Source organism: Manis javanica, chromosome 1, assembly GCF_040802235.1.
Source record: "Manis javanica isolate MJ-LG chromosome 1, MJ_LKY, whole genome shotgun sequence".
NCBI lineage: Eukaryota > Metazoa > Chordata > Mammalia > Pholidota > Manidae > Manis > Manis javanica.
Genome location: NC_133156.1, coordinates 88,097,993 through 88,124,490, shown reverse-complemented (window position 1 = coordinate 88,124,490; position 26,498 = coordinate 88,097,993). Strand labels below are relative to the sequence as shown.

General features: G+C 40.0%; 1 protein-coding gene across 3 annotated transcripts in view; it reads left to right on the top strand.

Moving 5' to 3' along the window:
• Window positions 1–26,498, top strand: part of RASGRF2 (Ras protein specific guanine nucleotide releasing factor 2) — a 214,684-nt gene that overhangs the window by 116,865 nt on the left and 71,321 nt on the right. For all 3 annotated transcript variants that reach the window (XM_036999810.2, XM_036999818.2, XM_036999829.2), the window contains exons 15-17: window positions 219–607; window positions 18,347–18,472; window positions 21,010–21,099. In XM_036999810.2, the coding sequence (XP_036855705.2) occupies window positions 219–607; window positions 18,347–18,472; window positions 21,010–21,099 (605 nt within the window). The remainder of the gene's footprint in view (window positions 1–218; window positions 608–18,346; window positions 18,473–21,009; window positions 21,100–26,498) is intronic.

Sequence of the window (26,498 nt, the reverse complement as noted above, 5' to 3'; positions counted from 1 at the left end):
ACCAATGCTACTGGTCTTTGGACCACAGTATAGTCACAGGGGATTAGAAAAGGCCTAAAAAGTGTCTGTGGTATACAGGTAGTATTTAAATAAAGGAAATCTGCGAACAGAGTACTATATTGCGGTCTTTTAACATAGGGAGCATGTTCTTGAATAACATCAGGGAAATCATTTTCCCTTGACTACAATCTGTTAACAGCTTTTGCTCTTATTTTTAGGTCATTGGAATTGTTCTTTGTTACCAGCCAAAACAACAGAGGTGAACATTTGTTGGATGGCAAATCCCCACGCCTGTGTAGAAAATTCTCTTCCCCACCACCACTGGCTGTGTCCAGAACATCCTCCCCAGTGAGAGCCAGAAAGCTGTCCTTGACTTCTCCCTTGAACTCAAGGATAGGAGCGTTGGACCTGACCACTTCCTCAGCATCCAGCAGTCCTACCGCCACTCACAGCCCTGCTGCATCCCCACCACCACATGCTGGTAAAGTACCACTGGATCTTAGCAGAGGCCCTTCTTCTCCAGAGCAAAGCCCGGGATCTGTAGAAGAGCATGCAGATAACCCCCGTGTGGATCTGTGTAACAAGCTAAAACGAAGTATTCAAAAAGGTATTATCCAGCTGCCATACCCCACTTTTGCTTGTCACCTGCTTCCCTATCATTCCTTCTGGACCCTAGTTCCTTTTCCTTTATTTTACAACTTTTCTACTTTAGCATGGAAAGTAGAATGAACATGATGGCTAAATAGAAAATACCTATAGTTCCCATCAGCCTTTGTGGAAAGGAGAGTCAGGTTAGCTGTCCTTATGTTTTCTACAGCAAAAGGCTAATTGAAATCAATTGTCCATGAAAGAGTAGCATTATCTGAATGGTAGCTTCTTTTTGGAATTGGATTAAGTCTGGTTGGGTAAAGAGCCTAACATGATACATTGCATAAAAGTAGATTGTGGGCAACTCTCATGCAAGGTTTCTCAGAGCCTTCTCCTCCCCCAGTGCCTACCTTAAGCACCTCTAGGTTTCCAGTCTCCCCTACTAGAGATGGCCTAGCCTGGAAACATTAAGATGGCTTCTTCGGTTTAGTTACCAAGGCAATGCTCCATATGACAACAGAGATACAGGGAGAAAAAGCAAATCTGAGACAGTGTTCATTGTCCATGACAGCCAAAATGGTTTTTTAAAAAAGTAAATTAAATGATGTTTTCCTTATAAAATTCTCTAATGACTTCCCATTGCACTTAAAATACATTTCCCCTTCCACGGTCTTCAGATTCTATGAGACTTGGAACCCCTGCTTCTGCCATGCCCCCTCATCCACTATGCCTCAGTCATATTGATTTCCTTTTTGTGTCTTAGAATTACCTTAATCATTTCTGCCTCTGGGCCTTTGCACTTGTTCTTCCCTCTGCCCAGATAGTCTTTCCCCATGTAAGCTCCATGGAATCAGCAGCCTCATCTGTCTTGTTCACCTCTGCACCCTCAGTGCCTTGGCCAGTGCCTGGCAGGTAATCAATTTTCATTAAATGAATGAATCAAGCAAAACACTCAGTGAACTAATGGAGGGTCCTATGGCACATCACTTTATCTTCCTCAACTTGATACAATTTAGGGGTTGGAAGAGGTGATCTTTTTGCTTTTATAATCCAGTGTTTTTGTGATGAAAATAAAAAAGTTTTCACAGCCAAATTAGCAAACAGCTTTTTTTTTTTTTGCCGTATGATAACTGATTTATTTACTGATGACATTATAAAAATTGGGCAGTCGGTCAAAGTGCCCAGATTTCAAGTAAGATCACCCAGAAGGAAGAATAGACCCCTGCTTTTCTACCTGCCTGAAACTTCGATGTGCTTTCTGGCTCAGATCATTTAAATAAGCTTCCTGAGTGAAGCACTTAATGGAATTTTAACTGGAGTGGTTGTCATCATCAAAAGTAGCACGCTTTTAAACAAGAAATTCTTTAAGTTGACAAGTTAGCAACTAAGGAGGAGGAAAGAAGGGAGATAATTAAAAAGTCATTAGAACAACAAGCTTCAGCAGAGACATGATGGATTCTTCTCAGGAGTAGTGAAGTGGCACACAGGCTGGCATAGCATGGGGGCTCCATCCAGCCCCAGGGCTTGGAGACCTCTGCGGAGAAGGCGGTTTAGGGGTACCTGTCTCTGGCCTCTCCTCTGGGAGGGGGCGCCCTGGGGAGTATAGAAGTTAGTTTCACAGAATATGTGAAGTTCTTTTGTTTCCTTTACTGGATTGCAGTAAACAGAAGGGGAGAAATCTGAAGATAAGTCTGAATTCTTGTGTTATTTTGAGTTAGGAAAGCTTTCTTTCCTTTTTTTTTATTGGAATAAAGTTGATGTATCATATTATATTGTTTCAGATGTACAACATAATGACTATATAATTATATACATTACTAGATGCTTGCCATGGTAAGTATAGTTACCCTTGTTATCATACCGAGATATTACAATATTACTGGTTATATTCTATGTGTTATACTTCCATTCCTATGACTAATATATTTTACAATTTGCAGTTTGTACCTCTTATCCCTTTCACCTATTTCACCCATTCCCTGACTCCCCTTCCTATGGTAACCAACAGTCTGCTGTCCATATTTATGGGTCTATTTTTATTTTGTTTGTTAGTTTGTTTTGTATTTTAGTTTCCATATATATGTGAAATCATATGGTATTTGTCCTTTTCTGTCTGGCTTATTTCACTTTGAATAATACCCTGTAGGTCCATCTATGTTGTTGAAATGGCAAGATTTCCTTCTTTTTAATGGCTGAGTAAATTCCATTGTCTATATGTACTCTGCCTTCTTTATCTATGCATCTATTGATGGATATTTGGGTTACTTCCATAGCTTTGCTACTGTAGATAATCTGCAACAAACGTAAGTGTGCATATATCCTTTTACATTGGTGATTTTGTTTTCCTTGGGTAAATTCCCAGAAGTGGAATAATTGCTGGGTTGTATGGTATTTCTGTTTTTAGATTTTTTAGGAAAATACTGTTTCCCATAGTGGCTAGACCAATTGACATTCTCACTAATAGTGTAGGAGGGTTTCCTTTTCTCCACATCCTCACCAACACTCATTATTTCTGGTCTTTTGGATAGTGGTCATTCTGACCGGTGTGAGGTGATAGATACCTCATTGTGGTTTTGATTTGCATTTCCCTGATGATTAGTGATGTTGAACATCTTTTTCATGTGTCTGTTGGCCATCTGTATGTCTTCTTTTGAAATATGTCTATTCAGGTCTTCTGCCCATTTTTTAATTGGATTCTTCTTCTTCTTCTTATTATTATTGGTGTTGAATTATATGAGTTTTTTACATATTTGGATATTAGCCCCTTATCATATACACCATTTGCAAATATAATCTCTCATACTGTAGGTCGCCTTTTGTTTTCCTGAGGATTTCCTTTGCCATGCAGAATTTTTTAGTTTGATATAGTCCCATTTGTATATTTTTGCTTTGGTTTCTTGCCCATGGAGACGTATCCATAAAGAAATTTTTCATGTGTTGTTTGTGAGATCTTATGTATGTTTTCTTCTAAGAGTTTTATGGTTTAATGTCTTACATTTCAGTCTTTAATCCATTTAGAGTTTACTTTTGTGTATGGCATGAGACAGTGATCTAGTTTGTTCCCTTACATGTGGCTGTTCAGTTTTCTCAACACCATTTATTGAGGAGACTGTCTTTTCCTCACTGTATATTCATGGCTCCTTTATCTTATATTAATTGACCCTATATGTGTGGGTTTATTTCTGGCTTTTCTATTCTGTTCCATTGATCTATGGGTCTTTTCTTGTGCCAATACCATTACTGTTTTGGTTACTATAGCTTTGTGTTATAGCTTGAAATCTAGGAGTGTGATACCCCTAGCTTTACTCTTCTTTCTCAATATTGCTTTGGCTACTTAAATTTTTTGGTTCCATATAAATTTTAGGATTATTTTTCTCTAGTTCATTGAAAAATGCCATTGGTATTTTGATAGGGATTGCATTGAATCTGTGAATTGTTTTGGGCAGTGTTGGCATTTTGACAATATTAATTCTTCTTATCCATTAGCATGAGAAAGATTTCCATTTATTTGTGCCTTCTCCAATATCTGTCATCAGTGTCTTACAATTTTCAGAGAACAGGTCTTCCATCTCCTTGGTCAGGTTTATTCCTAGATATTTTATTCTTTTTGATGTAATTGTAAATGGAATTGCTTTATTGATTTCTCTTTCTTCTAGTTGATTGTTAGTACATAGGAATGCAATAGTTTCTGTATATTGATTTTCTATCCTGCAACTTTGCTGAATTCATTTATTAGTTCTCATAGTTTTTTGGTGGAGTCCTTAGGGTTTTCTGTATATAGCACCATGTCATCTGCAAATAGTGACAGTTTTACTTCTTCCTTACTAATTTGGATGCCTTTTATCTCTTTATCTTTTCTGGCTGCTATGGCTAAGACCTCCAGTATTATGTTTAATAAAGGTGGTGAGAGTTGAGCACCCTAGTCTTATTCCTGATCTTAGAGGAAAAGCTTTTCACTTTTTGCCATTGAGTGTGATGTTGGCTATGGGTTTGCCATGTATGGCCTTTATTATGTTGAGGTATATTCCCTCTATACCTACTTTGTTGAGAGTTTTTATCATGAATGGATATTGAATTCTGTCAAATGCCTTTTTTTTTCCATCTGTCCAGATAATCATATGGTTTTTATCCTTCCTTTTGTTAATGTGGTATATCACATTGATGAGTTAGGAAAGCTTTGGGAATAAGCATGTTAGTGTCAGACATTCATGGCTCTGAGACGGGTTTGATTGCCCCTAGGGATAGAATGAGAACACAGTAAAGTCTGTCCAAGAGTCATTGCATGGCCTTCTCTGTGTAGGTTGCTGTGCTACAGGGTCCAAAATGGTAAATAAGATGGTGCCTGGCCCCTTATACTCTAGTTATGTGTAGATGATAGAAACCGCATAAATATAAGGACAGGTAGTATAGGGGGTATAGACGGGATGGTAAAAAGCAGGAGAGATCATGTCTGGCTGAGCAGAATCAGAACATGTTACTGACATGAGCCAAGAAGAATAGATCATTGGGTTGGACACAGTTGAACTTATGGGCAAAGAGAACATTTGAGCAAAGAGCCAGGTAACCGCTAATGGTAAAAGCCATTTCTAAGAGCAAGAGATATCTTTGCTACTGAAAAAAACAGCTTTTTTCCAATTCTGATACCATGTGCAGCCCTGTTACTAGTTTTTCTAGGGCTCTCTAGTACTGAGTACTTTTTTTTTTTTTAACTCTCCTAAACAATCTTTCTTTTCCATCTCATTTTCTTTTTTCTCCTTCTCCTTTTCCTTCTTCTTCTTTTTTTACAGTCTTAACTATTTCTTTTTGAGAGGGCATCTCTCATATTTATTGATCAAATGGTTGTTAACAACAATAAAATTCTGCATAGGGGACTCAGTGCACAATCATTAATCAACCCCAAGCCTAATTCTCAACAGTCTCCAATCTTCTGAAGCAAAATGAACAAGTTCTTACATGGTGAACAAGTTCTTACATAGTGAATAAGTTCTTACGTAGTGAACAGTGCAAGGGCAGTCATATCACAGAAACTTTCAGTTTTGATCACGCATCATGAACTATAAACAATCAAGTCAGATATAATTATTCGTTTGATTTTTATACTTGATTTATATGTGAATCCCACATTTCTCCCTTATTATTATTATTTTTTTAAATAAAATGCTGAAGTGGTAGGTAGATGCAAGATAAAGGTAGAAAACATAATTTAGTGCTGTAAGAGGGCAAATGTAGATGATCAGGTCTGTGCCTATAGACTAAGTATTAATCCAAGCTAGACAAGGGCAACAAAACATCCACAGATGCAGAAGATTTCTCTCAAAACAGGGGGGGTGAGGTTCTAAGCCTCACCTTTGTTGATCCCCAATTTCTCACCTGATGTCCCCCTGTGACTGTGCCTGTCTTAGGTTGTTCCTCCCTTGAGGAATCTTACCCATCTCTGACTAACCAGTCATCTTCCGGGGCCATATAGGGAAATGTAAAATTGGTAAGTGAGAGAGAAGCAATATTGTTTGAAAAGGTTAGCTTTTTACTTCTTTGCAGATTTATGCCCTGTGGCTTCTATGCCCAGCATTTGTCTTGAGGTATCTTTACCACTTGGAAGAATTAAGATACTCGGTAATTTTCGATATGAGGCATGAATTCTACTAAAGGGTTGTAATTAGGAAGGAAGAAGAAAAGCTATAGTAGTAGCAGATGGAAGAAAATATGGGAAGATTGATTATTTCTTTGACATATCTTCTTGTAGTGTAACATAAGCATGTATAAGTTTTAACAAACTACTAATTAAATTGCATACATACATTAACATAATAGGAATACAGCTACATAACAAAAGCAGACCTACAATTACCAGCCATATCCAGTGAAACCAAGAAAACCAGTTAGGTACCCTAGGCATTTGTGAAAACTTATCAATGATATAATGGATATTGTCTAACTAAATTTGAATAGTTTGAGAAAAATCAGACAAATTAAAACAACACATTCCTGAGAACTGTTCACATCCCGTATGTTCTTTAAACAGTAGGTAGTCTATAGTAACATGATTTTGGAACTGCAACTTGCACTTCTCCTAATTCTTGGTTGAGTTCTGACAGTACAGATCCAGTCAATTTTGTTGTTTTACTGTATGCACAGGCCAGCTTAGCTATCTCCTTCTTCATTCCAATGGCAAGTCCAGGAACCTGTGGGATGAAAGCAGCTACAACTGCAACAGCGCCAGGATCTTTGTTGAAGTTTTTTGATGATCATCTTCTGAAATGACTCTTCCAGAGGATGTTGATGTTGGAAGTTCTTCTTCATATCGTATCTTAATTTTTTTGGGGGGTAGCCAAGTTAGGCTTTGATCCTCTGTATAAACACAAACAAACCCTTTGCCCACACTATGATATGACCTTTATACCATTGTGAAGAACCTATTGGAGATCACCACACAGGAACTGCTTTTTTTTTTTTTTAAGAGAAAGGAATATTATAAGAAAAATGTACTTCCATAGCTGATCATCAGACACCCTTTAAAAGATCAAAATTAAGGATATGTAAAGCATGCATTAATCATTGATTTGCAGTTAGTTTTATCCTATCAGGAAGTAATCCCCCTTTTCTTTCTCTCTTTTTTTTTTGTTATCATTAATCTACAACTACATGAAGAATATTATGTTTACTAGGCTCTCCCCTACACCAAGTCCCCCCACACAAACCACATTACAGTCACTGTCCATCAGCATAGCAAAATGCTGTAGAATCACTACTTGTCTTCTCTGTGTTGTACAGCCCTCCCCTTTCTCCCACCCCCCACATTATGCATACTAATCATAATACCCCCTTTCTTCTCCCCCACCTTATCCCTCCCTACCCACCCATCCTCCCCAGTCCCTTTCCCTTTGGTACCTCTTAGCCCATTATTGGGTTCTGTGATTCTGCTGCTGTTTTGTTCCTTCAGTTTTTCCTTTGTTCTTATACTCCACAGATGAGTGAAATCATTTGGTATTTGTCTTTCTCTGCTTGGCTTATTTCACTGAACATAATACCCTCTAGCTCCATCCATGTTGTTGCAAATGGTAGGATTTGTTTTCTTCTTATGGCAGAATAATATTCCATTATGTATATTTACCACATCTTTATCCAGTCATCTACTGATGGACACTTAGGTTGCTTCCAATTCTTGGCTACTGTAAATAGTGCTGCAATAAACATAGGGGTGCATCTGTCTTTTTCAAACTGGGCTCCTGCATTCTTAGGGTAAATTCCTAGGAGTGGAATTCCTGCATCAAATGGTATTTCTATTTTGAGTTTTTTGAGGAACCTCCATACTGCTTTCCATAATGGTTGAACTAATTTACATTCCCACCAGCAGTGCAGGAGGGATCCCCTTTCTCCACAACCTCACCAACATTTGTTGTTGTTTGTCTTTTGGGTGGTGGCCATCCTAACTGGTGTAAGGTGATATCTCATTGTGGTTTTAATTTGCATTTATCTGATGACTAGCAATGTGGAACATCTTTTCATGTGCCTGTTGGCCATCTGAATTTCTTCATTGGAGAACTGTCTGTTCAGTTCCTCTGCCCATTTTTTAATTGGATTATTTGTTTTTTGTTTGTTGAGGTGTGTGAGCTCTTTATATATTTTGGATGTCAAGCCTTTATCGGATCTGTCATTTACAAATATATTCTCCCATACTGTAGGGTACCTTTTTGTTCTATTATGGTGTCATTTGCTGTACAGAAGCTTTTCAGCTTGATACAGTCCCACTTGTTCATTTTTACTTTTGTTTTCCTTGCCCGGGGAGATATGTTCAAGAAGAGGCACTCATGTTTATGTCTAAGAGATTTTTGCCTATTTTTTTTCTAAGAGTTTTATGGTTTCATGACTTACATTCAGGTCCTTGATCCATTTTGAATTTACTTTTGTGTATGGGGCTAGACAATGGTCCAGTTTCATTCTCTTACATGTAGCTGTCCAGTTTTGCCAGCACCATCTGTTGAAGAGACTGTTATTTCCCCATTGTATGTCCATGGCTCCTTTATCAAATATTAATTGACCATATATGTTTGGGTTAATGTCTGGAGTCTCTAATCTGTTCCACTGGTGTGTGGCTCTGTTCTTGTGCCAGTACTGAATTGTCTTGTTTACTATGGCTTTGTAGTAGAGCTTGAAGTTGGGGAGTGAGATCCCCGCCACTTTATTCTTCTTTCTCAGGATGGCTTTGGCTATTCAGGGTTTTGGTGTTTCCATATGAATTTTTGAACTGTTTGTTCCAGTTCATTGAAGAATGTTGCTGGTAATTTGATTGGGATTGCATCAAATCTGTATATTGCTTTGGGCAGGATGGCCATTTTGATGATATTAATTCTTCCTAGCCAAGAGCATGGGATGAGTTTCCATTTGTTAGTGTCCCCTTTAATTTCTCTTAAGAGTGTCTTGTAGTTTTCAGGGTATAGGTCTTTCACTTCTTTGGTTAGGTTTATTCTTAGGTATTTTACTCTTTTTGATGCAGTTGTGAATGGAGTTGTTTTTACTGATTTCTCTTTATATTGGTTCATTGTTAGTGTACAGAAAAGCCACAGATTTCTGTGTGTGAATTTTGTATCCTGCAACTTTGCTGTATTCTAGTAGTTCTAGTAGTTTTGGAGTGGACTCTTTAGGGTTTTTTATGTACAATATCATGTCATCTGCAAATTGTGACAGTTTAACTTCTTCTTTACCAATCTGGATTCCTTGTATTTCTTTGTTTTGTCTAATTGCCGTGGCTAGGACCTCAAGTACTATGTTAAATAACAGGGGGGAGAGTGGGCATCCCTGTCTTGTTCCCAATCTCAGAGGGAAAGCTTTCAGCTTCTCACTGTTCAGTATAATGTTGGCTGTGGGTTTATCATATATGGCCTTTATTATGTTGAGGTACTTGCCCTCTATTCCCATTTTGCTGAGAGTTTTTATCATGAATGGATGTTGAATTTTGTCAAATGCTTTTTCAGCATCTATGGAGATGATCATGTGGTTTTTGTCCTTCTTTTTGTTGATGTGGTGGATGATGTTGACGGATTTTCGAATGTTGTACCATCCTTGCATCCCTGGAATGAATCCCACTTGGTCATGGTGTATGATCCTTTTGATATGCTGTTGAATTCTGTTTGCTAATATTTTATTGAGAATTTTTGCATCTACATTCATCAGGGATATTGGTCTGTAATTTTCTTTTTTGGTGGGGTCTTTGCCTGGTTTTGGTATTAGGGTGATGTTGGCTTCATAGTATGAGTTGGGTAGTATTTCCTCCTCTTCTATTTTTTGGAAAACTTTAAGGAGAATGGGTATTATGACTTCTCCATATGTCTGATAAAATTCCGAGGTAAATCCGTTTGGCCCCGGGGGTTTTGTTCTTGGGTAGTTTTTTGATTACCGTTTCAATTTCTTTGCTCGTAATTGGTTTGTTTAGCTTTTGTGTTTCTTCCTTGGTCAGTCTTGGAAGGTTGTATTTGTCTAGGAAGTTGTCCATTTCTTCTAGGTTTTCCAGCTTGTTAGCATATAGGTTTTCATAGTAGTCTTTAATAATTCTTTGTATTTCTGTGGAGTCTGTCATGATCTTTCTATTCTCATTTCTGATTCTGTTGATTTGTGTTGATTCTCTTTTTCTCTTAATAAGTTTGGCTAGAGGCTTATCTATTTTGTTTATTTTCTCAAAGAACCAGCTCTTGGTTTCATTGATTTTTTTCTACTGTTTTATTCTTCTCAATTTTGTTTATTTCTTCTCTGATCTTTCTTATGTCCCTCCTTCTGCTGACTTTAGGCCTCATTTGTTCTTCTTTTTCCAGTTTCGATAATTGTGATGTTAGACTATTCATTTGGGATTGTTCTTCCTTCTTCAAGTGTGCCTGGATTGTTATATACTTTCCTCTTAAGACTGCTTTCGCTGCATCCCACAGAAGTTGGGGCTTAGTGGTGTTGTTGTCATTTGTTTCTATATATTCCTTGATCTCTATTTTGATTTGTTGATTGATCCATTGATTATTTAGTAGCATGTTGTTAAGCCTCGATGTGCTTGTGAGCCTTTTTGTTTTCTTTGTAGAATTTATTTCTACTTTCATACCTTTGTGGTCTGAAAAATTGGTTGGTAGAATTTCAATATTTTGGAATTTACTGAGGCTCTTTTTGTGAGCTAGTATGTGGTCTATTCTGGAGAATGTTCCATGTGCACTTGAGAAGAATGTATATCCTGTTGCTTTTGGATGTAGAGTTCTATAGATGTCTATTAGGTCCATCTGTTCTAGTGTGTTGTTCAGTGCCTGTGTGTCTTTACTTATTTTCTGCCCGGTGGATCTATCCTTTGGGGTGAGTGGTGTGTTGAAGTCTCCTACAATGAATACATTGCAGTCTATTTCCCTCTTTAGTTCTGTTAGTATTTGTTTCACATATGCTGGTGCTCCTGTGTTGGGTGCATATATATTTAGAATGGTTATATCCTCTTGTTGGACTGAGCCCTTTGTCATTATGTAATATCTTCTTTATCTTTTACTTTCTTTGTTTCTAAGTCTATTTTGTCTGATACTAGTACTGCAACCCCTGCTTTCTTCTCTCTGTTTTTTTGCCTGAAATATGTTTTTCCATTCCTTGACTTTTAGTCTGTGCATGTCTTTGGATTTGAGGTGAGTTTCTTGTAAGCAGCATATAGATGGGTCTTGCTTTTTTATCCATTCTATAACTCTGTGTCTTTTGATTGGTGCATTCAGTCCATTTACATTTAGGGTGACTATTGAAAGATATGTACTTATTGCCATTGCAGGCTTTAGATTCGTGGTTACCAAAGGTTCAAGGTTAGCTTCTTTAGTATCTTACTGCCTAACTTAGCTCACTTATTGAGTTGTTATATACACTGTCTGGGGATTCTTTTCTTCTCCCCCTTCTTATTCCTCCTCTTCCATTCTTTATATGTTGGTTGTTTTATTCTGTGCTCTTTCATGTTTCCTTTAACTGCTTTTAGTGGGTAATTAATTTTATTTTTTGCCTTTAGTTAGTATTTGGTTGGTCTGCTTTCTTTGCTGTGATTTTATTTTCTCTGGTGACATCTGTTTAGTCTTAGGAGTGCTCCCGCCTAGAATAGTCCCTCTAGAATACCCTTTAGAGGTGGTTTGTGGGAGGCAAATTCCCTCAACTTTTGCTTGTCTGGGAATTGTTTAATCCCTCCTTCATATTTCAGTGATAATCGTGCTGGATACAGTATTCTTAGTTCAAGGCCCTTCTGTTTCATTGCATTAAATATATCATGCCATTCTTCTGGCCTGTAAGGTTTCTGTTGAGAAGTCTGATGAAAGCCTGATGGGTTTTCCTTTATAGGTGACCTTTTTCTCTCTAGCTGCCTTTAAAACTCTGTCCTTGTCCTTGACCTTTACCATTTTAATTATTATGTGTCTTGGTGTTGTCCTCCTTGGGTCCTTTCTGTTGGGAGTTCTGTGTATTTCCGTGGTCTGTTCGATTATTTCCTCCCCCAGTTTGGGGAATTTTTCAGCAATTATTTCTTCAAAGACACTTTTTATCCCTTTTTCTCTCTCTTCGTCTTCTGGTACCCCTATAAAACAGATATTGTTCCTTTTGAATTGGTCACACAGTTCTCTTAATATTATTTCATTCCTGTAGATCCTTTTATCTTTCTCTGTGTCAGCTTCTATACGTTCCTGTTCTCTGGTTTCTATTCCATCAATGGCCTCTTGCATCTTATCCATTCTGCTTATAAATCCTTCCAGAGTTTGTTTCACTTCTCTAATCTCCTTCCAGACATCTGTAATCTCCCTCCAGACATCTGTAATCTCCCTCCGGACTTCATCCCTTAGCTCTTGTATATTTCTCTGCATCTCTGTCAGCATGTTTATGATTTTTATTTTGAATCCTTTTTCAGGAAGACTGGTTAGGTCTGTCTCCTTCTCAGGTGCTGTCTCTGTAATCTTTGTCTCAAATTTTGCAATAGAGATAGTTTGCAGATCTGGCCCAAGTGATGGCTGGAAGAACTTCCCTTCTTGTTGGTTTGTGGCCTTCCTCTCCTGGGAGAACAGCGACCTTTAGTGGCTTGTGCTGTGTAGCTGCATGCAGACGGGGCTTCTGGTTCTTGCCTGGCCACCATGGAGTTTATCTCCACTGTTACTGTGAGCATGGCCTGCCTCAGGCTGCTGCTCCGATATGGTGGAGCTGTGTTGGAGGAGGAATGGCTAGGAGGCTGTTTATCTCCGTGAGGGACCTCTGAGCTGCCCTGCTATCCAGGGGTTTAGGGTGCCCAGAGTTCCCTGCTGCTCGACTAAGTGTCCCAGGATGCTTCCGTCTGGCTGTGGGGTCCCTGTCCCTTTAAGACTTCCAAAAAGCACTTGCTTTTCTTTGTCCCCGGGGCGCCAGGTGCGGGGACCCACTCACAGGTCTTACTTTCCTGTTTCCCTAGTATCCAGGACCCCACGCATGCACTGTGTCTGTGCTCTGGTGCGGATGGCTAAGGCTGGCTATTTAGCAGTCCTGGACTCCCTCTCCCTCCCCACTCCAACTCCTCTCTTCCCGCTCGGAGCTGTGGTGTGGGGTGCTCATGTCCTGACGGGCCGGGGCTTGTATCTTACCCCTTTCGCAAGGCGCTGGGTTCTCGCAGGTGTGGATGTAGTCTGGATGTTGTCCTGTGTCTTCTGGTCTCTCTTTTAGGAAGAGTTGTCTTTGTTGTATTTTCAAAAATATATGTGGTTTTAGGAGGAGATTCCCGCTTCTCTACTCACACAGCCAATCTTAACTATTTTTAAGTGTACAGTTCACTAGTGTTAAGACCATTCACATTGTTGTACAATAATCTCCAGAACTTTTTCATCTTGCAAAATGGAAACTCTATACCCATTGAACAACTCCTCATTTATCTTTCCCTTCAGCTCCTGGCAACTACCATCTGCTTTCTGTTTCTATGGGTTTGATTTCTTCATGTAAATGGAATCATAGTATTTGTCTTTTTGTGGTTGGCTCATTTCACTTAGCACCATGTCTCAAGATTCATTTATGTTGTAGCATGTGCCAGGGTTTCTCTTTTTTAAAGCTGATAATATATGTGTATATGTATGTAGATAGACAGATGTAGATATAGATATTCCATATTTTTCCTATTCATCTTCTCCTGGACATTCGAGTTCCTTATATCTCTTGGCTATTGTGAATGATGCTGCAACGATCATGAATGTGCAAATATCTGTTGAGATTCTGCTTTTAATTCTTTTGGATATATATATATATATCCAGAAGTGAGATAGTTGGGTCATATGATAATTCAGATTTTATTTTTGCGGAATCTCCATTCTGTTTTGCATAGTGACTGCACCATTTTATATCCCCACCAACAGTGCACAGGGTTCCAATTTCTCTACATACTCGCCGACACTTCTTATTTTATGTTTTTATGTTTTTTTAATAGTGGCCATCCTAAAGTGTGTGAGGTGAGAATCTTTTTTCTTTTTTGTAATTCTCCAGAGATTGCATTTTAATTTGGCTAAGGCCTAGTAGTATGGATATTATTATTATTTTTTAACAGGGAAGCTAAAGAAAATCTATTCTTTTCTGTATTATGGTCTAAATACACGTCATAGTTCTAGAGGTCCTCAATCAAGCTGCCTATTGCCCACTATAATCAATTCTTCCACTTTAACTTGCTAGAGACAGATTGTTCCATGCTGGCCATCAAGTTCTCCAGTTCAATTCTTCAAAGCCTGAGTCCTGTGTGTATAGTGATGGTTCAATGCTATGTCCTAAAACTTTTTGGGCTTACTCTAGGATGAAGGGGTGGTTACTGGTAAGAATCAGTAGTTTTTTCCTGGAGCAAGTTAGACTCAGGGAACTCAAGATACATGAGAAAGATCTGCATCAAGCTCCCTGAGAAGGTCACTGAAAAGGCTGTAAAGATTTGTCAGTGTGGATGTTGGACATGGGTGGGGTCCCCACAGATATAGCTAATGGCCACTGGAGAGTTTATCATTTGGCAGCATCAATCACTGGTGACCTGGGCCCGCAGATGGAGAGCCCGTGAATAGTGTAGCAAAGATGGTAGGTTCTGTTTCACCTTAGAGAAGTAGATAAAGTTGAGGGCTTAATGCTTCTGTTTCTCATTGGATTTTCCCAAAACAAATGATGTGCAGTTAGGTTTTCAAGGGTTAATTTATCCACGTGGTTCACAGGTTACAAATGTCATTTTGCTGTTCCAGGTTAAATTCAGAGCTCCTCTTACTCTGGGTGGTGGGGAAGTTCCATCATTGGGTCCAGGCAGGGCCCATGGCACTTGATGGGGCATGTTAGAGCCAACCTCTGCTCCAGACATGTCAGCTCCACTGCCCTCTGTTTCTTAGTCACTTCCACCCACTAAGATATACACCCTTATCTCTCATTTTCATCATGACTATGCCTCAAGTCTTTTCATGAAGCACTTTGTTCCTGGCTACTTCTTTGTATCTTTATTTCTTTTCCCTTTCTGTAGTGGTCTTCTGATCACTCTTAATATATTTACTTCCCATCTTGTTCTTAAAACTATTTAAGATGGTAGCTCAAACAGGCACGTGGTACAACTGGATTAAGAATTAAATAAATGAGGAAATTAGGCCATGAAGAAAAATTGTGTGAGGCCAAGGGTATGGTCAGTGAACAAAAGAATACTGTGTGGTCCTCTGCATTTCCCAGAGTTGCCCTGATCAATTAGATGATTCATATTGGAACCTAAGAACAGATTGGTGTGCAAGCACAATTTTTCCTGTGGATCTTCATAAAGGAAACACTGTAAGTAGAAAGTTCAGTATGAACAGTCCTAGGAATGTCATTAGTAAAACACTTCAGTGTCAGTCTGACAAGTTCAGCATGTGTGTGTGTGTGTGTGTGTGTGTGTGTGTGTATGTTTGATGTCTGTGGAAGCCAAGAGTGCTGCTCTAATAACTCTGTCTTGAAAATTCCAGTTGGCAAAGAAAAGGGAGATGCTGATCTGTCTTTAATTTGAAAGATGTTTGCGTGCGCTTTGCATAATATTAACACTTAAAGCAGTTGGCAAACTTGAATAAGAATCCTGTGCCAACAGTTTATACATTTTCTGCTTTTCGCTTGAGGATACAACTCTGTACAAGCTCATTGCATAATACCAGCTTTGTCCATTAGGTCCACATGAAGGCCCTGGGTGTGATTAGCAAGGCAGTTTCAGGGTATGCTTGTTGAAAAATGCTAGTGCCCTTTGTTGCAATTATAATTCCAGCCTTGCACTATTTCCTGGCAGAAGGACTTAAATGACATGACAAGAATATGAAATATCCCTCAAAATGAGCAAAGCTATGAACTTCTGAGGGAAAAGACAATGCAATATATCATCCACCCCTCCCTCTAACCCAGTCCCCAGATCTGTTCCAGGCTCACCGATATTTATTAGGACTTTCCTTTTTTCCTACCAGGCAGTCCCCACCTTCTTCTACCCTGGATTCTTGTAACGAGCACAAACATTAGCCCAACTCACATCCAGACTGCCCTCAATGATGGGATCTCAACAAAAGTCAGACGGACAAAGGCACGAAGGGCAAGTCACAGGGCTGTGCACTGTCTGGGCCCCCTACCCAATCAGTGTTCGTGGGCAACCTCACCTCTGCGTTGCTGCACACCCACATCACTAGTGTCTGTTTCTGTGTTCTTAGTTTGAAAATTGCCTGCCTGTGGGCTGAAAGTGCTCCCAATTTTAGCATTTGTTTTGAGCCCACATCTGCCCACTCATCCTGCAGGCAAAGCTGTTTGCATGGAACTTGATTGAAAGTGAACATGCCAGAAGGAAATGCTTCTTTCTCCCCACCGTGCTGGCATGGTTTCCCCTCTCTGTAGGTGCCTTTTTGGTTTTTGCAGTGTTCTTTGCTTTCCTGTTCTTTCAGTGGACATTCAGGAGGCCTGTCCAGCTCTCTAAATGGGAAGTTTTGGGGTTCAGTGTAATTGCTGACTAAATGATTTTCTCATTTGCCTCAGAGGAATGAATGGTTGAATCAGATCAAGGACATGCATTTGATATTCTGCTTGCTCTTGCAGAGCAGATGCCTTCCGTTACTGAAATTTGAGGGAGTTATTTAGAAAATAATAAAACTAACAGCTAAGCACTGATGTTTTTTGTCTGCATCCTGCATCGTTGCCAGCTTTACTGTAATTATGTCATTCAAGAAAAGATTCGAACCATTTCCCTTCCCTGGCCCCTTTGTGTCTCAAAGGAGCCAAATTGTGGCTATAATTTTAAGGAGAAAATCACATGCAAGTGTAAAAATGGCTTTATATGAAGTCATTAGGGGTTCTGCAAAGTTTACTGAGTGCAATCTTGAATAGGATGGCAAAGGGTGTTGAGTAGTTCTGCTGACAAGGGTAATGTAAAATTAATGGAGGTATTCACAGGCAGGACTGAGGGGTGTACACAGCATTTATGAGCTTTATGAGCATAGAAACAAACCTCCTTGGTCTCAGGTCTCAGGGAGGCCCGTGTTGGACACATTCCAATTCTTGCTCTACCACTCTTCAAAGGTGACTTTTTATCACATTAAAAATCAGCTAGAACATGATCTGTCTCTGGATGAAGACATTAGACCTCTGACCTTTTCTGTAGCTATTCCAGGAAAGACATGTTCTACATAAGAAGGTCATTAACACCTCCCCACAATTTTTGTAAATGTTCTCCTCTTATATCATCAAGTAACATCAAATTCTCTGAAGATTTCACACAGGAAAATAAATGTATTTAAAATCTGAAAGAAAAAAAAATTAGTGGAAGTAACATAGTTATTAGTTAATGAAAAGCCCAAGGAAAATAAATGGAAGAGTTGTTGGAAATTTATGAAATTTTTTAGTGCTTTCCTTGAAAGAACACATACAAAGTTATAGTTTTATCTGGTTAATATGCCAGGGAGGAGGGGTGTGGAAATATCATCAGTAGTAGTCTGACTGTGACCCTAGAATAATGTGCCTTTTATTCACTGGATCTTTGCTGCAGTGAAGAGGCTCAAAATATCTTAAACTCTCTCAACAGCTTACTATAAAAATTTCCACTTGTCTCCTGCTGGTCTGTAGCTTTAGATCGGTGCTATCCAGTAGAATATTTTGGGAAGTGGAAATGCTTTATATCTGCTGTCCAGTACTGTAGCCACCAACCACAGGTGGTACTGTGAGCACCTGAAATGTGGCTCATGCAAATAAGGAACTGAAATAGTAATTTAACTTAATTTTAATTTAGATTTGCCTAGTCTAATTTGGCTAGTGCTACCATTTTGGATAATGCTGCTCTGGATCCTTAGGTACCCCAGAGCTTCTTGGGGGAGCCCATTGGTAATGATTCAAATTTCAGTTGGTTTCAGGAGCCACCCAAGCAAAAAACCAGTGAAATCCCGATAGTGATCCCAGTCTGATTCACAGTCTGGAAGAGTCCCTCTTTCCCCATCCAAGAAAGCAGAAACATTCTGGAGGGCTGGGGAACCACAACATATCCCCTGTTCTTTTTAACACCTCTGTTGTTTGGATGGAAGGGAGTAGGGACAGCCAAACTCAACCCAGTCACCAAGACAGGGGAAGAGAAGACATTGTATTCTGATTTAGTGTCATTAGCATTCTGCCAGAAGGAATGATGCAATTTCACATTAAAGCCCTTTAAAAATGTAGACGAATATGAAATGCTTATTTTTCATAACAAACTTTTGTGTTTGCATGCATGATAATGAAAAGAAACTCTTGAATTCATGGCCTGGTTGTTAAAATACACACTGTTTTGAAGCAGCAGTCCTGGAGTCTGCACCTATGGACCGAGCAGGAGTGGAAAGCTCCCCAACGCCGGACGCCACAGAACTTTCACCTTGCAGGTCACCCTCAACTCCTCAGCACCTCCGCTGTCGCCAGCCTGTAGGTGAGAGCTCAGAAAGGGACTCAGAAATATAAAAGATACTTCCTAGCTTGAAATGTTCTTTCATCTTACTCTTTCACTCTCCAAATATTTTTTAGTCTGAGGTATGAAAATTAGTTGGAAGCAAATATAATGTTATTGTAGGACCAAGTAATGGAAAAATAAATGATTAGCAAATACCTGTCATTATTATACCAGTATTTGTTTGGCCCCATCATGTATTACACTTTGTGTGGAGGAAGGTGAGTCAAGAAACCTGTCCTTAGATGAATGCTCTTTGAAGAACTTCAGTGCTGGTTTTACCCAAATGTGCCCAGACCCTGATACCTTACCAAGAGTCCCAGTGTAGTCTACACTAAATAGGCTCATCTGGGACAGCACAATATGGGAGGGGGGTGCTTATTAAGAACATTGTTTCATTTAAAATAAGGTCCAGGTGCATGGGACCCCAATCATCATTAATGTTAGTGGCAGAAATTGTATATTTTCTATAGCTATGAAAATTATAAAGTAATGTCCCATAGTTTGTGTTAGACTATACCAGATGTCCTGTAATTGGAGGAAAAGCAGAGCAAAAGGTAGAAATCCTTTATCTCCTCATTGCTCACATAAATATATCCAAGGAACGGTTGTTCTTAAAATGCTTCCTTTATTCTCTTCAAGCCAATTATTTCAAGTCAGAAGGGAAAATTATTCAGTTATGAAACTAGAGTCACTCCAGTTAACCCAAGTAAAATGTAGACTTTTTGACTCTCATACTCCTGCTTCCAGTAGGGCAATTTAGCAAAAGATGGAGTGCGTGCTCCAAATGGTTATTCCATATGTAGCCTTAGCCACATGGTAGAAGCTGTTATCATTGTCACCAGCCCCCAGGGAAGCTAGCCTGAGTCAGACTGTCGTCAGAACATTTGCCCTGATGGAGCAGCCCTCGCAGAGTGGACTGATTTCAGGCCCCTGGTCAGTCACAGGTCACCCTGTTGTTTGGGTGATTCTGCAATATGAAGGTGACAAGCTAGCCTTCCCTGATTTGTTCTAGGTCTACTTTGGAATTAGCCAAATCTCTGTACTGCTCATAGAGCCTTGGTCAGTCTGGGCCTCGGCAATTTTCTTGATAATTGCCATATAGGACAGACCCTCTTGAGTTCCTGGAAGAGGTTGGGACCAAAGCCCAGGGAAATAAAACTTTACTGAGGCAAGAGGTAAATGCTGTTTTCTTGGTCACTATTATGAGGGATCTGTTTTATAGTCTCTTTTTGTATGTTTGTATCCATATATGAAATTTGTTTGTATAAGCATTATTTGGAAATCCTGTTTGTGAATTAACTAAGTCCTTTGTTTCTTTCCTGATATGACTACATTGTACAGACATGGAAGCATAGGAAGGGAGGGAGGTACAATCTGTGATAATACGGAGGATCCAAATGGGGACAGTATCACACATTTTCTCACTGTGTACCTGAAATTTTGTCCGTTCATCTACTTGCCACCCTGCTCCACAAATGTTTTAAGGCAACTGCTGAAAGAGAGGGTAGAGTGTTCTGTGATTTTGTGTTGGGGCACATGAAGCAGCTCTTCGCTTCCCCTCCTACTCATTTTAAATATGACTATTTAACTTTAGGGACAAACTAATAAAAACCCTTCAGGTCAGAATCACAGTGAATTATTTTCACTAAAAGCCTGAGTGAGGCAAAACATTGAGGTTGGCATCAGCATTATCAAATGCTGTGTGTAAACGATTTGGGGAGTGAAAGGCACTGCAAAAGGTGTTCAGTGCATCCTTTTGATTTTGGGATGCATTCCCACTTTTGAAGGTGTTTTGAGAAGAAAATTCTATTGATAACATGACATAGAATAGTTTTTAAATTGAGATATAATTCACTTACCATAAAATTAACTCTTTCAAAGTATACAGTTCCATGTTTTTAAAAAAATATTCACAAGCTTGGGCAGCCATAACTACTGTCTCATTCCAGAACATTTTCATCAATCCCAAAAAGAAGCTCTGTACCCATTAGCTATCCCTGCCCATTCCCATCTTCTCCCAGCCTCTGGCAACCACTAAGCTACTTTCTGTCTCCATGGATTTGCCTATTCTGGACATTTGATATAGAGAGAATCATGCACTACATCACTTTTTGTGACTGACTTATTTTACTTAACATAATGCTCTCAGGGATCACTCATGCTGTAGTGTGTACTAGTACTTCATTCCTTTTTTGTGGCTAAATAATATTCCTTCATGTGGATGTTCCACATTTAGTTTCTCCATTCACCAGCTGATAGATATTTGGTTGTTCCTACTTTTTTGGCCATTATGAATAATGCTGCTATGGATATTAATGTGTAACTTTTTATGTGATGTATGTTTTCTATTCTCAGGTATATACCTAGAGCAGAATTCTGATGCCTATTAATAATAAGGACAATACAGACTATTTGGCCCAACCCTTCATCCAGTGCAGGAAAAAAAATGAGAATTTTCATTATAGAATTCTATCCATCTGCCTCACCATGCCATTTCTACTCTTTTAAACAACCAGGACAGACGGCTGACAACTCCCACTGCTCTGTTTCACCTGCCTCTGCTTTTGCGATTGCCACGGCTGCTGCAGGACACGGGAGTCCACCAGGTGAGCGGGAGTGAGCAGACATGTGGAAATGTGTACTAATTTGCCTTAATTGTCCTTGCCTGCCACTGTCTTGATGATGCACTGGGCAGCTTATTTAGAATGCAGATTCCTGGTTCCCATCCTGCATCAGTGTGTCTGGGGCGAAGCTGTCTTTTAAATAAGCACCTTCAGGTGAGTCTCCCAGGTGGTCTATGGGTGACGCTTTTGAGAACTTCTGTATCAGAGAAGGATGTGTTCTTTCTCTTATGTTGTTTTATGGAGTTCTTTAACCTTTTTTTTAGCCAAATTACTTACTGACGGCTCATGTTTTCCTTTTAATTGAGTACAATGTTAAAAGCATATGCAAGGTGGAAGGGAACACTTGTGGAGTGGGGAGGAGGAGGGAACTGTTGCTCTAGCTGACTCATGATTCATATCCAGTAGCTCCACCATGCTTGCTGAGTTGCAGTCAGTTAATTTTTTTTCCCATGATTTCTTTTTTTTTAATCAAATATACATCACAGTGGTTCAACGGTCCTCCTCGCACTCCCCCCCTGCATCCCTCACCCACTCCCTCCTGCATGGTAACCACTAGACTTTCAGTTAATTTTCAGGATAAAGAAGAAATACTTAAAAGCACAGTATTTTAATAGATGAAAATTGTAATCATTATCTCTGCCTTCTTCTCCCATGCAAGAAGGACATTATGTTAAAATAAAAATAAACCTGGATGTGGTTTAAACATCCTTGTTGCTCTGCGTGTCTTCACCTAAACTAACCCCCTTCCTTCCGATCATCATGCTTTGTAGAACCACAAGTGGTGCTGTATTTTGTCAATTATCTATTGTTCATCTGCTACTAAGTCCATTTCCAAAGCCTGTGAACCTATATTCAATAGTAGTAACTAGTAGGTACTATCTGTGTGAATTCTTTCCAAATTGAAGTAAGAATAAGGAGTGAGAGATGTTTGATAATGAACATGACTTACATAGTAGTTACATACATCCCATCTGAATGGAAATCTGCAGGCTGAACACATTCGACTTCTTGAATACTTTGACGCACATACTACAGTGGACGTGGTCAGGCAAACTGGGGTGTTTTTGCCCTAAATATTCTCAAAACCTTCTCCCAAAAGTCTCATCAACATAACACAAGACAGCCTATATTGGTAATAGTACTGATGTCTTGTCAACCCAGGTGATGGCTATTATTGACTTAACGCTATAGGAAAGTGCATTTCTTCCGTGGAAGAATAAAGAAGTCTCCACTATGCTGTCAGCAGAGTTGGTTATCAAATGTGATTTGCAAACATCTTCTACTGTCCTTTGTTCTCACAAGCTAGTCTGTCTTTGGAAAGCAAGAGAAGTACAGAGCTTCATCAGAGGTTTCATAATTTAATTAGGGTTTGTGAGGGAAAGTAGTTTTTAGGTTAATTCAGGATGGGCCTATTTCCCCACTGGTTGGAGACTAGGTAGGGGAAGGTCCTTTTTTCCACCTGAGATTGCAGCAAAGTTATAATGAACTTCAGAGAATGGCTTTCTGACTTCTGCTTGTCCATGCATGATGGGCCAGAGGATAAAGTAACCAAAACAGCCAAGTCCTCCATGCTGTCTAAACACTGCTTTTCTGCTCCTTTTCTTTCTGCTTCTCTCCTATAGCTGAAGAACTTTAGCAGGTAAGTTGCTCAGAGGAGCTCTTCAAAGAGCTGCTGAGGAGAGGGGGACTGCTCAGTGGCCACAGCCAGAGTTGCTACGTGCAGGGTAGCCCGATCCTGGCTGAGTAGACTGCCCTTTCATCATGGTGCTTCTGTTGTCACCTATAATGTGGTCAGAGCCACATGATTCAGTTTCAGAAGTAAAGGAAATAAAGGTTTGGATTTGGCCTTTTCTGTGGCCCTGCTGTAAAGGCAGCAGGTTGCACATGGGTCAGTTTCCAGTGGCTAATAGTGGTATGAAAGGGAGTCTGTTTGGGCATGGAAACCAGGACCAGTGTGTACCACATCTCGGCCACTCTGTGGAGCTGGTGCCACAGGGGATTCCTCCTGCCTGGAACTGCACCCCTGAGTTTGGGTTCACTGGCCACTGAGGAATATGGACTCAGAGCAGAAACAAGGCCATGCTAAGAGGATGATTTGGACTTACTGGACAGCCAGGGAGAGCATGGTGCTGTTCCAGGAAGACCTAGACCCAGGTGGACAGGTGGTCAAAGGAGGGGAGTGCTAGGTCATGGTTAACACCCAAACCAGATCAGTGGGATCACTCTCTGATTCAGGAATCGCTGACCCAAATACACTATCGAACCTGGAGAGTTGCAAAGGCGAGCAGGAGGGAAGGGTGTGTAAGCCCCTGAGCACCTCATGCTTGCATCAGTCTTTGCAGGCCTCCTGTCTGCTTGCATGCCTGCAGTGTGGGCCCACCTGGCCGTGCAGTTCTGGCCCAGAGCAGGAAACAGGGCACTTGCTGGCCAGGCCACACAGTCTGCAGAGTGGGCTTCCGTGTGTCAGGCTCTCTTCAGGTTCCCTCCTGTTTTCATCCTCGCCCACTTCTCCCTGTCAACCCTTTATCAAAATACACAGGAGTCTGGCAATCCTGGGTTAGAATTTAATGATTATGTTTTTATTATCTGGCAACTCTGGGTTAGAATTAATAATTTCCCTTTGAAATATTCACTCTGGGTGTTTGCATGTTAAGCCATTTCTCTTTAGTTATTTCTTGAAAGGCTTTCTTTTTCATTAAAAAGAATTTCAAGTTTAGCAAGACGGTGGACAGAAAATTTTCCTTGCAAAGAGGCCAGACAAGATGTGTATGCTTGGCCCTGAGGGCAGGAGAAACAGATTTTATTTGTGAAATGTGTGCCAGGATCTGCTCAGGATTACCAGCTCTGCCCCGAGGGTTTGAATTTCCATGCACACTCGAAAAGCCTGGATTTTTTTCTCCCTGTTTTTCTAAAATTTAGGACCTAGAACCTGTCCTTGTCAAAGATGGTAAATCTCTTCCTTTCCTGTCATGCCCCTTTGCTTATGATCTACAATGTGCCTTTTTCTGAGGTACCCTGTTGCAGAGGAAGGAAAGCCCAATTCTGTGGGTACAGTTGCTGCCCTAAGCCAATCCTTGTTAACCTCACTTTATAAAGATGCTACAGTTTATTCAGTGCTTGCCTTCTGACTGGCAGCTGAATTACATTAGGCCCACTAATAGATGGATCTAGAATTTCTGGGGCCTAACATGGATACAATTTATCTCATGGAAAAGAATAAAAAATTAGAGATATAAACCTTTAGAGCAGCTCCCAGGGCTCTGGAAGAGGCCTGTACACATTGAGAAGTCCTGAAGTTTAAGCTTCATTGGCTTCCTGGGAAATTTGCTATTGAGTTTGGTCCAGATCATTCTTGGGATCACAGAAGCTAAAGGGAATTTTGGTTGTTGGACAGTGGGGGACTAGCCCAGCGATCATCAGTCAGTCAAATAAGAGCCCTTTTCTGTGGTGGGACTTTAACTCTATACAAGATCGAGAGAGAGGACGATAGATGTGGTCTTGTGTGCCACCATGCTGGGTGCTTGTATTTTCAGGCATCTGCTCAAATCTAGGAGCTCTGCATTAAAGTGGAAATTAAAATGTGTGCATTTCAGATGGCTGCTGATCCAGGGAATCTGCAGGTGCAGTTTGGTTACAGTTATGATATGAATAGAAATGCAAATCCAGAGAATACACATATTGGGGCACATCGTGGTGCTTACTATACACCTGAAGCCCTAGGATTAATTATAGAGTTTATGAAATGATCTAAAATGAAATTTGAAAGTATGAGGTGGTTTTATGAGAGTAGAAACAATGGCAGTGAAGGTACCACAAGCAACTCTTGATTATCTGCGTGCAGATTATATGTTTGACTGTTCTATGCAAGTCAAGGTAAATTAATGAAGTAGAGGAATGGTTGAATGCACTTACAGGAAAATTAACAACACAGTAACAGTTGCTTAGAGAAATAGTAAGTTCTTTATTGGTGATTACTTGGGACGTGTAAAGTAGATCATTCATAATCTGTTTTTTCTTCTGTCAAACCACTTAGGCTTGTGTAGTCAATAGTAGGTCTGACCTTGGTGTGAATTGTGCTTGGACCAGTTTTTGAAAATACTAATACCTGGTCCTTAGCCCCAAGAGATTCTGACTTGATCAGGCCGGGTACATCCTGGGTGTCAGGATTTTTTTCAAGTTCCCCAGGTGATACTAATGTGGAGTCAAGGTGGGCAAGCACCGGGCTAGATGGAGGAGGTGTTTGCTCCTTCTCTGGTTGCAGTATTCGCAATTTATTTCTTGGAAGCTCTGCCCACTGTAGATGATGCTGTTTTCTCCTTGGGTAAGACAGAAAGAATGGAGGGGCTGCACTGGGCGGGATATGCCTCCCCAAGCTGGGTAAAGCATGGGCAGTATTTTGCCCTGGAGAGGAGCCCTTTGTCATGGAGAAGGTTCTGGGTGTATTTCACAGTATACCCAGGTGCTCTTCCCCTTTTTCTGCAAGAGATCTTTCTCCACTCTTTACTGTGAGAGCCTGGTGTGGTCCCTGGAGGTAAAGCTCACAGAAGTGTAGGGGCTCCTAAGAATGTGGTCCTCGGCAGTTTCTCGCTTGCACAATAGTCCACACGCAGCCTCTACAAATTTGTCAAAATGATATTTCAAGTGTTGCTAGCAGCTGATGGCTCCAGCGACTTTTGCTCCAGGTAAGCGGATCTCAGCTGTGTCTCTCCAGCTGCACCTTCTCTTCCTCCAGTTCTGCGGGTGGTCATTCATCCTGCAACTTCAGTTTTCTGATGTGTCCCAGCAAAGTCATTGATTTTCAGTTGGTCCAACTTTCTCTTGTTCTAAAGACACATGTGCCAACTTGCAAGTTCTTCACATGTCAGAGCCGAAACTGAAAGTCTCACCTGGTGAAACTTTTATAGTGATTCTATTGATGTTGTAGGTCATTATGGGGAAGTGGTCCGTCCACCTTAACAGTATTCATTCTTTCAATCTATGAACATGAAATGTCTTTCCATTTATTTAGATCTGTTTTGATTTCTTTCAGCAATGTTTTATATCTTTCAGCATATGTTTTAAATTTATTTTGTTGCATTTATTGCTAAGTATATGACTCTTTTGTTAGTTATTTTTCTTACAGGCGCTATCCTAGTTTGGGCCATATTTTTTTTTTTAATACATAAGAACCATTTTTCATTATTTCATCAACGATAGCTAGTTGAAGTTTTGGAGACAGAATGTGTCTCATTTATATTTTTAAATAAAACATTATTATCACTATTGTTAATGAGAAACAGAGGTTTGGCAAACCAAATTTAAACTAACAATGATTCCAAGTCTTGTTTACTTATTGAAATACAGTCGATATACAATACTGTATTAGTTTTAGGTGTACAACA